The sequence below is a fragment of the Ursus arctos genome, unplaced genomic scaffold, assembly GCF_023065955.2.
Source record: "Ursus arctos isolate Adak ecotype North America unplaced genomic scaffold, UrsArc2.0 scaffold_3, whole genome shotgun sequence".
Classification (NCBI taxonomy): Eukaryota; Metazoa; Chordata; class Mammalia; order Carnivora; family Ursidae; genus Ursus; species Ursus arctos.
The window spans coordinates 10,066,470-10,082,472 of NW_026622985.1; the positions used below are offsets into that span (position 1 = coordinate 10,066,470).

The following is a 16,003-nucleotide window of genomic DNA, read 5'->3' on the forward strand; positions in this document are numbered from 1 at the left end:
AACTTTTTTTTTAAACCCCAAGAAAATAAACACTGCACGACTCTGCTCTGTACCATACAGACCAATATGTAGGATCAGGGTCTGATTCTGTAACCGCCAGGCTTTTCTTTTTTTTTTTTTTTAAAGATTTTATTTATTTATTTGACAGAGACAGCCAACGAGAGAGGGAACACAGCAGGGGGAGTGGGAGAGGAAGAAGCAGGCTCCCAGCGGAGGAGCCCGACGTGGGACTCGATCCCGGAACACCAGGATCACGCCCTAAGCCAAAGGCAGACGCTTAACGACTGCGCTACCCAGGCGCCCCCCGCCTGGCTTTTCTTGATGGGAAGGTGGCATGAAACAGGGACACAAAAGAAAATGAACGGAGCCTGACTGGAGCCCAGCTAAAGAACCAAACTTCCCTGTTTGAGGGAAGTGCAGCATTTGTAAAGTCCCATGAACGCCTGGTGAGCCCATGCAAAACCAAAGGTCCTTATTTGGATAGGTTTCATCTGAGGACTGCCAAGAGGCTGTTTTTCAGATTTTGATTTTGGAATGAAACTCTTAAATGGTGGCTTTCCAAGATGGGGCGGAGGAATTGGTGGGCCAAGAAGGTAAATTCCTATAGTATGGAAGCTTAGGGACTTGGGTGGGGAGCCAAGTAGCTGTGGGATCTTGTGATGGTTCCAGATTATTCTGAGGAAAAATCAGACAAGCCAGGGTACTCTGGAAAGAGAAAAGGACAAGAGACGAAAGAAGTAGATAAGAGGCAGGAAGACTGAGACAGGAAAACTTGAAACACAGAAGTGGGATAGAAGGAAGAAAGACAGACATGGAGAGATTTTAGAAATGAACATATCCACAGAATGCGTGCCTCGATTATTATAGACATAGTTGATATTATTGTCAGTCAGACTTATGGTGAACTGAACAATGTTCTGAAATGATGTTCCTATTCCATGAAGTCCTCAGGTCGTGGTAATGCTCCATGAGAGTGACTATGCGGAGGGGAGGTCCCCAGGGTTAGGCCACATCATCAGAGGCAATCACGCTTGATCTCTGGAGAGCTAGAAGGGCCTAAGCCATGAGACAGCCCCGGTTCAGAGTGGTAACCCTCTGGCTCACATGCTCCTGGCTCTCTGGCAACAGCCTCTATTAGCCAGAGGACAAAGATCAAGCCTTCTCCTTCCTCTGCGCTCCAGGGCTGACGCAAATAGCCAGTGTCCCATTATCCCTTAGGTCTAGAAAAAGAGAAACTAAAAAACCGTGGTGAAGATCTTTATGAGATCTCAAATTTCAAACATTCCCTAGAATGTCCATACATGGAAAGGATGGTGATTTCTTCTCGTTCTAGATCCAAAAAAAAACCTGATAAAAATTAATCAGTTAGGAAGGAAGTTAGGTGGGTTTAATTTAGCAGTTGAATTCCTAGAGTTGACTGTAAAACAAAACCAGAGATGTATTCAGGACCAATGGGGCCTTTTAAATGTTAAATACATAACATGATTTCTTGGGCAAACTTTGGGGTGTTACTCAAGCCCTTGGGGTCTTCCGAGACTCTGAGGAAACCGAGGAAGGGGCCCCTCACGCTAGCACACAGCTCCTTGTGAAGGGACTCCTGTTTCAGATAGGGGCTCTGTTTTGAGTGGATCCCACACTCATGCTTGTTCTTCTATGTGCTCAGTGTCAGAAACCAAAGAGCAATGGCCCAGTTGTTATGTCACCAGCTGTTGCATTTTTAATTTGGTTTCTTAAGAAGAACAACAGACTTACCTCTTGTCATTAATTCAACCAATCAGGTTAATTACTCCTCCAAGCTAGTGGAAACATAATACTGCCGTTTGCCGTTCCCCCACCTGCTCGTGAACCCCAAGCAAATGCAATGATATGACCGGAGCAGCACAGCCCACTGAATGGATGGAGCGCAAGGAAGAAGCAAGCCATTCTGTTCCGCAGGAGGCCACGGCTGCACACACTCACCCTGGCCTCAAACACAAAGCAAGTGTTCAGACCTGCTAGAATCCCTGAGAAGGAAACACATTCCACTTTAAAGGTGAGCCTCACTGCTTAGCTGCCTGGAAGAACCCTTACTCGGTGGGAGCCAAGCACTTCTCATTTCATCCTTCCCATAGCCCTTTGAAACAGAGTCTACCTTTGCACCCATTTCGCACACAAGGCACAGAGCATTCCAGCAAGTTGGCTTATGTGTCACCGTGGGAAGCACTGGACTGAACAAAACCCAGGAGGCCTGACTCCAGGGCCTGGACTCCCGAGCTCGAATCACATTATTATATTGCTCTTTTCATTCGCTCTGCAGACAGTTTTTAAAAACTGTTTTACGTGGAGGTTAAAAAGGAGGTTTTTGCAGAGGGGGGGGAAGCAAAAAGGAGAAACAGAACACATCTTCCATCAATTGCATGTGGACTCGGTTATGTGGTCACGTGGACGGTAAGTCTACCCTAGCTTAGTGAAAGAATTTGCCGTCTTAGACGTCACAGGAAGGGGGCGATAGTGAGTCCTGTGGAAGAACAGGGCACACATGCGAAGGTCAGGCGGGTTGTGGTGAAGCCCTGAAGGACAGAGCCACATCACTGCCACCAGTAGCTCAGTGACTCACTTCCGAGAGGGGACAGGGCAGGCTGCGCCAGCATACGCCCAGCTGTCATGAGACTGACCATCTCGGGAATCTCTGCATCGCCCCTCGCGACCACCAGAGTGAGGCCTGCAGGTGCTTCTTAGCCATTGCTGAGTTCACAGTCAGCAGAATTCAGAAACTCAGAAATTTCTTTAGAAACTGCCCTGCCAAGACTTCCACTATGGCCCTGAAACACTTTCCCGTTCTTTCTGTTAAGGAGGAGTTCTCCCAGTTGGGCTGGTAGTCCCCTCAAGGGCACGGACAGCGCTTTTGTTTGTTTTATTTTGCTTTTGTTTTTGTTGTAAAACATGCCTTTGTATACTGAACCAATTTTCAATTAACCTTATGTGGATCGTCTCCCAACACGGTGGTCAAAATACACACCATAGGCTACATCATGTTGACAAACTATGACTCTGGCCTTGTTGTCATACGGCTCTGAGCTAAGAATGGTTCTTACACTTTTAAATGTAAAAACTGTTAACAAAAAAAGTAGCCTTTGATGAGAAGAGTTGTTTGATTTTGCCTCTTGACCTACAAAGTCTAAAATATCTATTATCAGGCCCTTTGTAGGTTTGCCAACCTCCGGACCAAAACACCCCTGCCAGGCCCTAGCTGTGCCCTTTTGGTGTGTATCCCCAGATCCCTTTATACTATAATTATTTTTAATTCTGCAGTAATTACTGAGCCCCTCTCACACCTTCTGACACTTATGTATCTTCCTGTGCTCAGCACGTAGCGTCTGGCCCAGAGCAAAGACACTGAAACATCCTCCTTAAAGAAAGGAATTGTCCCTCCCATCCTCAACTGTGCCTTTCCATATCGTATGTCACTATGGCTTTCCTCCCAGTGTTTCTCTTTCTTTACCAATGTCTGCACTTCTCCTTATCCCATGTGCCACTTTCCCTCGCTCCTTTCTCTGACATGAAGAATTGGGCACTGTCGAATACTCAGGACTAATTTTTGTGCTCACTTTGGTTCCTATAAAAATGTACAGGTGCCAGGCATTTGGTTAGGCGCTAAGAATCAAACAGAGAGAAAACACAGTTCTGGCCCTTGATGAGCTTACAATCTAGAGACAATACCACCACCTTTGTTCGGAGGCTAATGTAAACAGTAGAGCAGAAAAATAGCAGAATCTATATTTTTCTCCTTTAAAGCAATTGAATTATTTCATATTATTATGTGACCTCTGAATTATTTCCCCCATGGCACCGTCACATGACTGGAAATGGTTCTCAAATCTGGACAAAGACATGTGAGTTAATTTTATATAAGATTCCACAGGCATGACTACGAAGAAACATCTTTGGTTAAAACACAGAATATACTTTAAAACTAAAGGTGGCCGCTTTTGGATTAGAATCCCCCTTGAAACAAAGCGATTTACGAATTCATGTTGTTTTTCCCTTTCATTAGCCAAAATAGCCAAAACAAAACAAAACAAAACAAAAAACAACAAACAACAAAACCAGAATTAATTACTATAGCTTTGTAGCTTGAAATCGGAAAGCGTGAGGCCTCCAGCTTTGTTGTTCTTTCTCAAGACTGCTTTGGCTATTTGGGGTCTTTTATGGTTCCCTATAAATTATAGGATTGTTTTGTTCTATTTTTGTGAAAAATGCCATTGGAATTTTCGATAGGGATCGCCTGGAATCTTGCAATCTTATAATAACACGGCTTTGGGTAGTATGGACATTTACACAGTATCGAGTCTTCCAATCCATCAGCATGGAAGATCTTTCCATTTATTTGTGTCTTCAATTTCTTTCATCAATGTGTTGTCGTTTTCAAGGGAACAGGCAACAGACTGATGGTTGCCAGAGGCAGGAGTGGGAATGGGAGACATGGGTGAGCTGTTTTGTTTTTAGATTAAGCTGAATAATAGTAAACAAACAAACAAACAAAAAAACCCAACAACAATAACGAGAACTGAGAAGACAAATCATGACAAATACATGTAGGCTATACATTTCCATATGTACAGAGGCTAAGTTAAATTCTAAAGCAGAGGTAAAATCAATGTTCTTCAATTTATATTCACATTTATTGCTAATCTTCAATATGTTTTGGGAAGTCAGCAGATATTTATACATTACCCACCGAATGTTGCCGAATATTTTCTGCTTATATCATTCAGTGCTAGCTCTGGTGCTCTGGTCATTGTCAAGACTAGCAGGGTGACACGCACACTACCCGGCTCTAGTGAGTAGGTAAAACAGACGCACGCATACAAGAGCACACTCGCGTGAGTGCACCAGCTGCCATTCCTGGTCTGTATCTGGGAGGCGGTGGACGTCTGCTAGCCATTGTCACGAGTACGTACATACACATATACACAGGCACACATACATGTATAGGACAGGCATACATTGCCCCAGCAACCCCATTTCAGACTGATCCTCTCACTTGTTTTTAAACCTTGTTGGGGAGGCCTGTGTCCCCCTGGTGGTCCTATTCTCACTCTGATCAGGTTTGAGGTCTAACCTTCTCTCCGATTGCTTGGCCCTGCCACAGGGGACTCCAGACCTTCCACGGTTCTTGCCACGCTCCCGGCGGGGGTGGCCAGCTCGTCGTGCCACGGCCCAGCACCGTTGGCCGACTCCGGCTCCAGCTCTGGGCTCTGCACCGAGTCCGGCACAGACTCGAACGCACTGTTCTCCTCGTCGTCGTCGTCTTGCGACGAGAAGACGGTGCTCTCCGAGATCTTGGCGCTGTCCACCGAGGAGAAGCGCGTGTGGCTGGCGAACCTGCTGCCGTTGTAGCAGGAGGGGCTGTAGCAGGAGCTGCTGTAGCAGGACGTGCTGTAGCACGAGGAGCTGTAGCAGGAGGGGCTGCAGCAGGACGTGTCACAGCCCTCGCAGCTGTGGTCCCCGCCCTGCCGGGGGCTCGAGTCGCTCTCGCTCCCTGTGCTGGGGAGCATGTCGCCATCGGGGACGAGGCCGTTGGTCAAGCCCGCGTGGCCGGGGGTCGCCGTGCCTGGAGTAGCCCCCTCGGCTTCCTCTCCGTCCTCTTCGAGGGCAGGGGGCGCGGCGGCGAGCGTGTCCACCTCGCTAAGCCCGTCCTTCTCCGAGGCGTCCTGGAGGGTGGCCTCCTCCTCCGGACCCTCGTCGCTCGCCGCGCTGCCGCCCTGGGCGGAGGGCATGCTGTGCAGCAGGGTGTGGATGCGGATGTAGTGTGTCCGCGGGGTCTCGGGGTCTCCGCAGGCCGACGCGATCACCGTCTCCAGCTCGGACACCGGCAAGGAGCACGGCCTGCTCTTCCTCTTCACCGATGCCCGCAGCGGCAGCCTGGCCTCCCCCTGCCCCAGGGCGGACACGTCGCCCTCCTCCTCCTCCGCCTGCGCCTTCTCCTCTCCCCCCGCCCGGCTCTCCGCGGCCGCTTCCTCCGCCTCGGGCTCGCCGGGGCCGCCCGGGGCTTCAGCGTCCGCCAGCAGCCCCGGTGGGGGCGCGTCCCCCCCCAGCTCCAGCCGCTCGGCCAGTTCTTCCGCGCTCAGGGCGGGCTCGGCGTCCTCGCGCTCCGGGCCCAGAAGCTCCCCAGCCCCGTCCGGTCCCACAGAGCCCGCGCCGTCCTCTCCTGCCTCGGTGGTACCTGCCGCGTCCTCAACCGGCTCGGCAAGCTCCAGGGTCTCGCTCCCGGCAGCGTCCCCGGCACTGGCCTGGCTCGGCGGCTCGGGCTCCGAGCTCCTGGCGGCCTCCGGGGCCTCCCCGGGGGGCTCCCTGCGTCCGCCGGCCACCAGGCTGTTCATGGGGCTGTCCTGAATTTCCGCGGACTCAGGATCGGCGCTCAGGGACACTTCCTCATCATCTGCGGGCGAGAAGAAAAGGTCATTTCTTCCAGAAGAGAGCATTGTGGAGTCAGTGTGTTAGTGTGCGCGCCTGGCCCTGGAAGCCACCCTAAAGGATTTCTGCATAAGGATAGTGGATGCAGGGGCCGATGAGGGTTTCTCATAGGCCAAAGATCTGCTAAAAAATTCTGTAAGAATGAGGCCTCCTTAGGTTAATGGCAATATTCAGTCGTGGTATATTTCAGAGTTCTGTTTCAAGGGAATTCATAGTTTTGGTTAAAATACCCAAAGCCTAGAAGTGCCCCAGTTCCTGGCACATAGTGGGTGCTCAGCAGTGTCTGCTTCAGGGAAGACTGCATAGAAGCCCTTGGGGCTTATAGTGCCTTGTCATGCCAGGCAAGGCTAACGCTTGCTCAGAGTGTCCCCTCTGTCTGGGTCCAGCAGGTGGCAGAATGGGTAAGCCAGGTTCTTAGCAACTACAGAACAGAAAATGGCTAGTTGGTGGGAGCAACCACAGTCCTTCAGGAGCTCAGACTGGGAGGCCTCCAACATCTGGGGGTTATTGAAATGGAAAAGGAACAAGGTCTCCACATCAAGCAACCATTCAAGGAACAGCAACCACTGTTTACTTCTTCCTTCCCCCAGTTGCTTGCTCTGGGGATCCCTGCCTGGTGTGAACTTCCCATTTCAAAAGCACTAGTGCAACACACTCTTTGAAGAGGAATGGTCTCGCTGGTGAGCAGTAGGGTCATCTTTACTGCTACAGTGAAGGAAGAGTCCATTTTATTCTCAGGCCAAGTGTGGAAGGAGAAAGCAGTCAGGGTGTTTTCTTACCATCTGTGTTATGTATTGGGCATAGACAAGTGCAACTGGGCTTTAATGAGGGCTGATAAGCTACAGACTCTGAGCTTTCAAAGCCTTATTATCTTTAACAGCAACTCATAAATGAGGCCCAGTAGGACTGGCTAAATTCTCAGCGTGATCTACACTTAGTATGGGGGTTGTGGGAGAAGAGCAAAAGTGGAATTACGAGGCATCTCATCATTCTTACTTGGAAATATGTTTTGGCTTGAAAAACAGAAAACTGGATAATTCTGAAGTTTTCTGTGTTTTCCTGGATAAATCCATTGTACAATAATAGTTCTTCAATAATATGATATGTATCATGTTCATTCATGTTTCTCATTCATTCATTCATTCATTCATGCAATGATTAAGCATCTATTGAGAATCTCCTATGTGGGTGCTGGGAATAAAGTGATAAATTAGACACGGCTCCATACCCGTGTTGGCCTCATTGTCAATTCCCACTCCACTGTCTAACCTTCTACCTTTGGGTCACCAGAATGAAGAGGAGCCTCTCAATCAAGGGGACAGCAACCTGGCTTCCAGAACAGATCACTGGCTTCTGGGCCTCAAATGGAGAAGAGAGAGAACCACAAAACCTAGGACATGTCTGGAGAGAACCATGGTTATTGTATTTTAGAGAAAGGAACCACACCAACCCTAGGCTAGGACAAGACATGAAGTTCATGCCAAAAATACCTGGGTGGATGGAGGAAGTGATCTCAAATCGGAATTGCAGCTGTCCACTCACATGATCTGTTGGAAGCCTGCGGCCAAGGGTATAGCTGACCACCCTATCCCTAGAAGGAAATAAGCACCATTACAGATCTGGTCAATACCTCTCCTTAAAGAGTATACAGCATGCTTTCTATGCCAGTAGGTGAGATAGGCAAGCCCAGGGAGGCCCTGCTAACAGGAAGTGATGATCCGCTCAGGTGCATAGAAGACGGTCATAAGGTAAAGGTGGGAAAGTATATCTGCTTAACAGCAATGAAAAAGTTTAAGAAAATCCTTATTGAATATTCTAAAGCGGGAGGAGTCAGCAAACTGTAGCCCAGGGCTCAAATCTGGCCCACGACCTATTTTTGTACAGCTATGAGCTTTTTACATTTTAAAATGGTTAGAAAAAAAGCAAAAGAAGAGTCCTATTTTGTGACACATGAAAATTGTCTGAAATTCAAATTTCAGTTCCCCGAAATAAAAGTTTTATTAGAATGTAGCCAGGTTTATTAGTTTCCTTATTGTCTGGGGCTGCCTTCATGCTACAATGGCAGAGCTGAATAGTTGAAACAGAGACTACACGGTCCACAAAGCCTAAAATATTTACTACTTGGCCCTTCACAGAGAGTTTGCTGCCAACCTGTGTTCTAAGCCAAGAAAACCCAAAAAAGACAACAATAACAACAAAAAAGACATGGGTATCTTTGCTTGTTTTTCCTGTGTAGGCTGACATTTTCCAGTGCCCTCATGAACATTACCAGCAACAGATGCAGGCCTTGAAGTATATATACATAGTGTCTAGGAAAGGATGCTGTCATGGTTACTGGAGTGGTATGGAGAGCTGTGGAGTGCTTCAGAAAGGGACCTGCTGCATGATGGACTGAAGCAAGACTTGTAGGTTGGTTTCCAATGACACCAACTCCGTGGTCCCGCATACAGACTGAAACTCTACCCTGGAGCCTGGCTTCATCCCCTCTGCCCACTCAAGGCAATGTCTTGATTACTAAGAAGAGAATTATCCAGGGGGAATCGACTTGGATCTTTGCTTTTATGGGTTCATCAACAACGTAGCTTTAGCTGAGTACATTGTCCCCCCACCTTGGCTTAAGTAGGAAAGGTAACTACCTTGGATATTCTAGAATTAACAAATCCAGTTTATCTAATAATAATAAGACATATTCCAATGATTCTGTATTCACTCCATTTATTCATTGATTCACTAAAATAAAAAGATAAATCGCTGGCTGGTAGTGTTTTAATGTTTCTAGAAAATACCAGCGTTATGAAACAATATATATCCCAACGATCCACTAAGTTAACATATTTCTTTGGTAAGCCATAGTTTAGTGTTTGAAGTTCCTAGGAGGTCCATTAAATAAAGCATTATATGTAGGAAAACCAAATGAACCACAATATTTTGTTTATTTAGAAAGGATGCTGGTCAATATTATGAAACAAATCTACTATGACCACAGCAAAGAGCTCTTGAACCCCAAACCTAGTTGAAATCAGGAGATGCCCAAAGACAATCAGGCAGTGAGACAAACATTAAATTTGCTACGCTTTGCATTTGTTCCAGTCTTTTCTTTCCTCTGCTTCTCACTCACTTTATTAACAAATATTTTTGAGCCTGTGCCATGTGACAAGTGCCACAGTTTAAGGGCAGGCCTTTAAATAGCTTCCATCCAGCCAGAGGCATAAGGCAGGACTACTCAATAAAAAGTTCGAGGCAGCCAGTGATATGCCATGTGAAGCCGAGGTGGTCCAAGTATAGGACTCAGGGGAGGCGGAGAGCCAGCTTAGGGCTGGGGTGTCACAGGCAAAGGAACTGAAGGAGTCTTCTGAGTTGCCTTTATTTTAAAAGTCATGATCGTGCTATTTAAAAAAAAATGAATGGTTTAGAGTACTCTAGTCCCCATGTGCCAGGGACTGCTTTACGTTCTCTATGTACATTTTTGTATTTGTTTAATCCTCACACCATAAAAGGAAAGCGCAAACCCTGTGTTTAAGCAGGGGATAGGCAGAAGGAGAGAGAGAATGCAGCTGTAGCTGCATAAATGTCTCCCCCTTTGGCTTGAGAGTTAACGGCGTGCCAGTACGCACACAGCTAATCACATGCCATAAGGTTCTAATTAAATGTCCTTATGATAATTATTAGTGATTCCGTAGTCCTGAAAATCCAAAACGCTTTAAATGAAGACACTGGGAAATTCTGCAAATTCTCCTCATTCCTTCGATATCATTCTAAGGGTTACAGTGGTATAACGCAGCATACATTTATGGACAGAGAGAGAGAGCCATACCTAACATTTTCAAATATAGTTGCTGTTAACTAAGGTAATATATGCTATTTATAAATATTTCCTCTGGTAAGAGTCCATGTTAATGAGCACCATGAGAGGACGTGAAAAGAAAAGATACAAACAGAAACATTCTTATATACAACGGAATTCTGCAAGTAATTTAATTGCTGTTGTCCACGAGAATTCATGCTTTTAAAATTTCTTTCAGGTTATCTAGCATTTTCTACAAATACTAGCATTTTCTAAGTCTCTCTACTCTAGTGACCCAGAATTTCAAAGTGTTATGGAAACATCCCAAATGATTAAATCCTACACACAAGCAGAAACAATATTTTTGATAGTAAGACAAATTTTAACTTCTACCTGTATAGAAGAATGCCCCACTAAGGGCTTCTTTCACGATTGTCTTGGGATTTTCTACTCTCTTGCATAAGTAACCAGGGGTATCAAGCAAGAGGAAAGGGAAGGGTTTGTTTGATGGAATGTTGTGGCTCAAGCAACATAATTCATGCGAGAAGCCAAGGAAATTCAGTACCACCATTTTAGTTTGAGTCTCCACTAGATTATACTGCTGCAGCTTGCAGGCCTCCCTCCGCCTGCTCACTGAAAACTTAGTGATATTGAGGTCTCAGTCACAGGTTTACCCTATGGCGTGTCTTTCCAGGAGTCTTTGAACGGGCATCGACAGCTTTCCCAAGAAGCGCTTGATGATCGGGCGGCTCTTAGCAAACTTGTCCTTCACCTCAATTTCCAGTACATCAGTGGGCAAGGACACAAAGCTGAATTGCTGCAACGAAATAATATGTCACATCAATTAACTGAGAGGTGCAAGGGCTGGCCAAGTCCCAGCCCATCTGCCCTGGATGAAGTCATTATACAACATCCCTGTGACAATATATATATATATATATATCAAGGTCTTAGAAATGCTGGGAGCCCTGTTTATTCAGGAAATGAATAATAACAACATTGAGGTACTTCTTTGATGCTTAAAAACAAGGCTATTCACCAAGATTCAGATAATAAAAACAACTTACCTTCAAGAGAAAGAATCCACTTAGACCTCACTATACTAAAGGTATTAACATATTTCAAGAAAGAACAAGCACAGACTCACCTATCATTAAGGAAATCCACTTTAAACCATACCAAAATACCTCTTTTTTCTTGATTATAACGGCGGAGATTTAAAAATGTTTCATAGTACCCTGTGTTCTTGACAGTGGAAAAAGAACTCTCACACTGTATTGATGCACAGTCCCATTCCATTGATTCAACTTTTGGGAAAGGAATTGACAATATTTATTGGCATTTAAGCTGCAAATTCCCTGCAACTCAGGATTCCAATTTTAGGAATTTTCCCTCTGGAAATTTTGCAAGTGTGCAAATTAACAATAGCAAAAGACCGAAAAGACCAAAAATGCCAATGAACAGCAACCAGTTACATCAAGGATAGTAAATCTTTGAAATAGAAAACTGTTGTCATTAAAAAGAAACAGGTAAATATGCGCTAACTCTCACCACTTTTATTCAACATAGTACTGGAGTCCTAGCCACAGCCATCAAACAAGAAAAAGGAATAAAAGGCATCCAAGTTGGTAAGAAAGAAGTCAAGCTTTTGTTATTTGCAGGTGGCGATGGTCTATATAGAAATTCAAAAGACCACCGACATGCTGCCAGAACCGGTAGATGAATTCAGTAAAGTCACAGGATACAAAACCGATGTACAGAAGTCTATTACATTTATTTATTTATTTATTTATTTGTTTATTTATTTATAAAGATTTTATTTATTTATTCGACAGAGATAGAGACAGCCAGCGAGAGAGGGAACACAAGCAGGGGGAGTGGGAGAGGAAGAAGCAGGCTCCCAGCGGAGGAGCCTGTTGTGGGGCTCGATCCCAGAACACTGGGATCACGCCCTGAGCCAAAGGCAGACGCTTAACTGCTGTGCCACCCAGGCGCCCCTATTTATTTATTTTTTAAAGATTTTATTTATTTATTCGACAGAGAGAGAGACAGCCAGCGACAGAGGGAACACAAGCAGGGGGAGTGGGAGAGGAAGAAGCAGGCTCTTAGTGGAGGAGCCTGATGTGGGGCTCGAACCCAGAACGCCGGGATCACGCCCTGAGCTGAAGGCAGATGCTTAACCACTGCGCTACCCAGGCGCCCCAGAAGTCTATTACATTTCTACTTGCTAATAATGAAGCAGCAGAAAAAGAAATTAATAAAGCAAGCCATTTACAATTCACCAAAAAATAATAAAGTACCTAGAAACAGACCTAACCATAGAGGTGAAAGGTCTGTAGTCTAAAAAGTGTAAAACATATTGATGAAAGAAATCGAAGAAGGCACAAAGAAATGGAAAGACATTCCATACTTATGGACTGGAAGAAAAAATATTGTTAAACTGTCTATATTACCCAAAGCAAGTTACAGATTTAATACAATCCCTATCAAAATACCAACAGCATTTTTCACAACCCTAAATTTTGTATGGAACCATAAAAGACCCTGAGTAGCCACAGCAATCTTAAAAAAGAAAAAACTGGAGAAAAACTACCTCCGGACTTCACATCATACTACAAAGCTGTAGTGATCAAAACAGTATGGTACTGGCACAAAAATAAACACATAGAGCAATGGAACAGAATAGAAAACTCAGAAATAAACCCACAATTATATGGTCAATTAATCTTTGACAAAGGAGGAAAGAATATGCAATGGGAAAAAGACAGTCTCTTCAACAAATGGTGGTGTGAAAACTGGGCAGCTACATGCAAAAGAATGAAACTGAACAGCCTTCTTACACCATACACAGAAATAAATTCAAAATGGATGAAAGACCTAAATGCGAGACCTGAAACCATAAAAATCCGAATAGAGCACAGACAGTAATTTCTTTGACATCGGCTATAGCAACATTTTTCTAGATGTGTCTCCTGAGGCAAGGGAAATAAAAGCAAAGTAAACTATTGGGACTATACTAAAATCAAAGGCTTCTGCACAGCGAAGACATTTTCAAATGACATCTCTGATGAAGGGTTAGTATCTAAAATATGTAAAGAACTTATGAAACACAACATCCAAAAACCAGATAATGCAATTAAAAATGGGCAGAAAACATGAACAGACATTTCTCCACAGGAGACATACAGATGGCCAACAGACACATGAAAAGATGCTCAACACCACTCATCGTCAGGGAAATGCAAATTAAAACTACCTTGTATCATCTCACACCTATCAGAATGTCTAAAATCAACAACACAAGAAACAAGTGTTGAGGATGTGGGGAAAAAGGAATCTTTGTGTACTGTTGGTGGGAGTGCAAACTGTGGAGCCATTGTGGAAGACAGTATGGTGGTTCCTCAAAAAGTTAAAAACAGAACTACCCTATAATCCAGTAATGGCTCTACTGTGTATTTATGCAAAAAAGCCCCAAAAATACTAATTCGAGAGGATATATATGCACCCTTATGTTTCTTGCAGCATTATTTACAATAGTCAAATTATGGAAGCAACCCATGTGTCCATTGGTAGATGAATGGATAAAGAAGATTTGGCACAGATATATAATTGATATATTAATATTATTAATTACTATATATAGTATATAATTCTATATTATTATGTATATTTATGTAAATCCATAAACATATACATTTATATAAATATAATATACAAAATATAATTATATATATAACATATATATATATATAATTCAGCCACAAAAAGAATGAAATCCTGCCATTTACAATGACATGGATGGAGCTAGAGAGTGTAATGCTAAGTGAAGTAAGTCATAGAAAGACACATGATTTCACCATATGTGGCATTTAAGAAACAAAACAAACGCGCAAAGGGGGAAAGAAGAGAGAGACAAACCAAGAAACAGATTCTTAACTATAGAGAACAAACTGATGGTTACCAGAGGGGAGGTGGGTGGGGGATGGAGGAATAGGTTTTGGAGATTAAGGAGTGCACTTACCATGATGAGTACCAGATGTTCTATGGAATTGTTGAATCCCTATATTGTACACCCAAAACTAACCGTATGTCAACCATATTGGAATTAAAATAAAGACTTAAAAAATAAAGAAAAAGTGTAGAAAAGGAGAAGGTACATGTTGGCATTGCCTAGCCCAGACTATCTGGGGGAGGGGAGTGTTAATAATATTGAACATCACAGACCCTTAATCATTAAGGGTTGTGTAACGGCTGAAATGTGTAATTATTTCCTTTTATTGTGATTAATTTCTTTTTTTTAAATTTTCTTATTTTTATTTTTATTTTTATTTTAAAGATTTTATTTATTTATTTGACAGAGAGAGAGACAGCTAGCGAGAGAAGGAACACAAGCAGGGGGAGTGGGAGAGGAAGAAGCAGGCTCCTAGCGGAGGAGCCTGATGTGGGGCTCGATCCCATAACGCCAGGATCACGCCCTGAGCCGAAGGCAGACGCTTAACCGCTGTGCCACCCAGGCGCCCCTATTGTGATTAATTTCTAATAGCATCTTTTAACTTCAGTTGATTTCTAATTAGAGATTAAATATGTTAAACATGCTAATGTTAAAATCTCCTCTGTACCATGACAACAGGCCAAGTCATGCTCCAGTAACAGCCAAATTCCAAGTCTCCGTGACTTTTGATGGTTAAGTTTTGTTTCTTGCTCACTCTGCCATTGAGGGCCGGCAGAGGGCTCTGCTTTTTAGTCACTCAAGGAGCCAGGCTGATGGAGCAGACACCCTCTCAAAAGTTGCCAGCCACAGTGACAGAGGAACGAGAACTCTGGAGGGTCTTCTCCCTGCAGATAAGTGTTGCTTCCAAACCCAATTCCTCATCACGATTAGAAACATGTCTCAGCCAATCAGAGGGAGGAGGAAATACAATCCTATAGTGTGTCTGGGAGGTGGAGAGCAGAAATATTTGACAAACAGCCTAATCACTTCCATACCTCCCTGTAGTACTTCTAATTTCCATTATACATTAGTATAGCTCAATTCTACACAATTCCTAAGAACCAATCATTTCTGGTACTAACGGAACAAAATTTGTAGACAGGCGAACTTGAGGATCAAACCAGGAATAGGTACTTCTCTAAGAAGGCCTATCTAACAGGAATCCAGCCCCACTAACTGTCTCAGGTCCTCAAAAGTTCTATATCTTTGATCCAGTAATTCCATTCTGAAGTGTCTGTAATCAATATCTTTTTTTTAAAGATTTTATTTATTTATTCGACAGAGATAGAGACAGCCAGCGAGAGAGGGAACAGAGGCAGGAAGGAGAGGAAGAAGCAGGCTCCCAGAGGAAGAGCCTGATGTGGGACTGGATCCCATAACGCCAGGATCACGCCCTGAGCCGAAGGCAGACGCCCAACCGCTGTGCCACCCAGGCGCCCCTGTAATCAATATCTTAACCTAAATGGTCAACAATAGTTTAGGTACATTGTAGTAAATGCATATGATAGAACAGTTTATAATTTTCTAAATCACAATAATTTATATTTGATTAATTTATATATAATTACATATATAATTACAATATTATAACATGTTAAACAAAAGAGAGAAAATGCTTGTTTTACAATGCTAAGTGATAGGAGCATCCTGTTCTTAACATTTAATTCACAATCACAAAAATATGAATTATATGAATAAAAAAAACTGGAAAGAATTACAATCAGTTTTAGTAGCAGTTGACTTACCAAGCAGGATTCCCCCCCCCCCATTTC

At 44.0% G+C, this 16,003-nt stretch overlaps 1 protein-coding gene across 1 annotated transcript in view; it reads right to left on the bottom strand.

Moving 5' to 3' along the window:
• Positions 1 to 16,003, bottom strand: part of HECW1 (HECT, C2 and WW domain containing E3 ubiquitin protein ligase 1) — a 436,937-nt gene that overhangs the window by 97,213 nt on the left and 323,721 nt on the right. The window contains exons 7-9 of the mRNA XM_026502740.4: positions 10,915 to 11,057; positions 7,947 to 8,047; positions 5,102 to 6,421 (exon numbers count right to left, since the gene is read on the bottom strand). Of these exons, the coding sequence (XP_026358525.3) occupies positions 5,102 to 6,421; positions 7,947 to 8,047; positions 10,915 to 11,057 (1,564 nt within the window). The remainder of the gene's footprint in view (positions 1 to 5,101; positions 6,422 to 7,946; positions 8,048 to 10,914; positions 11,058 to 16,003) is intronic.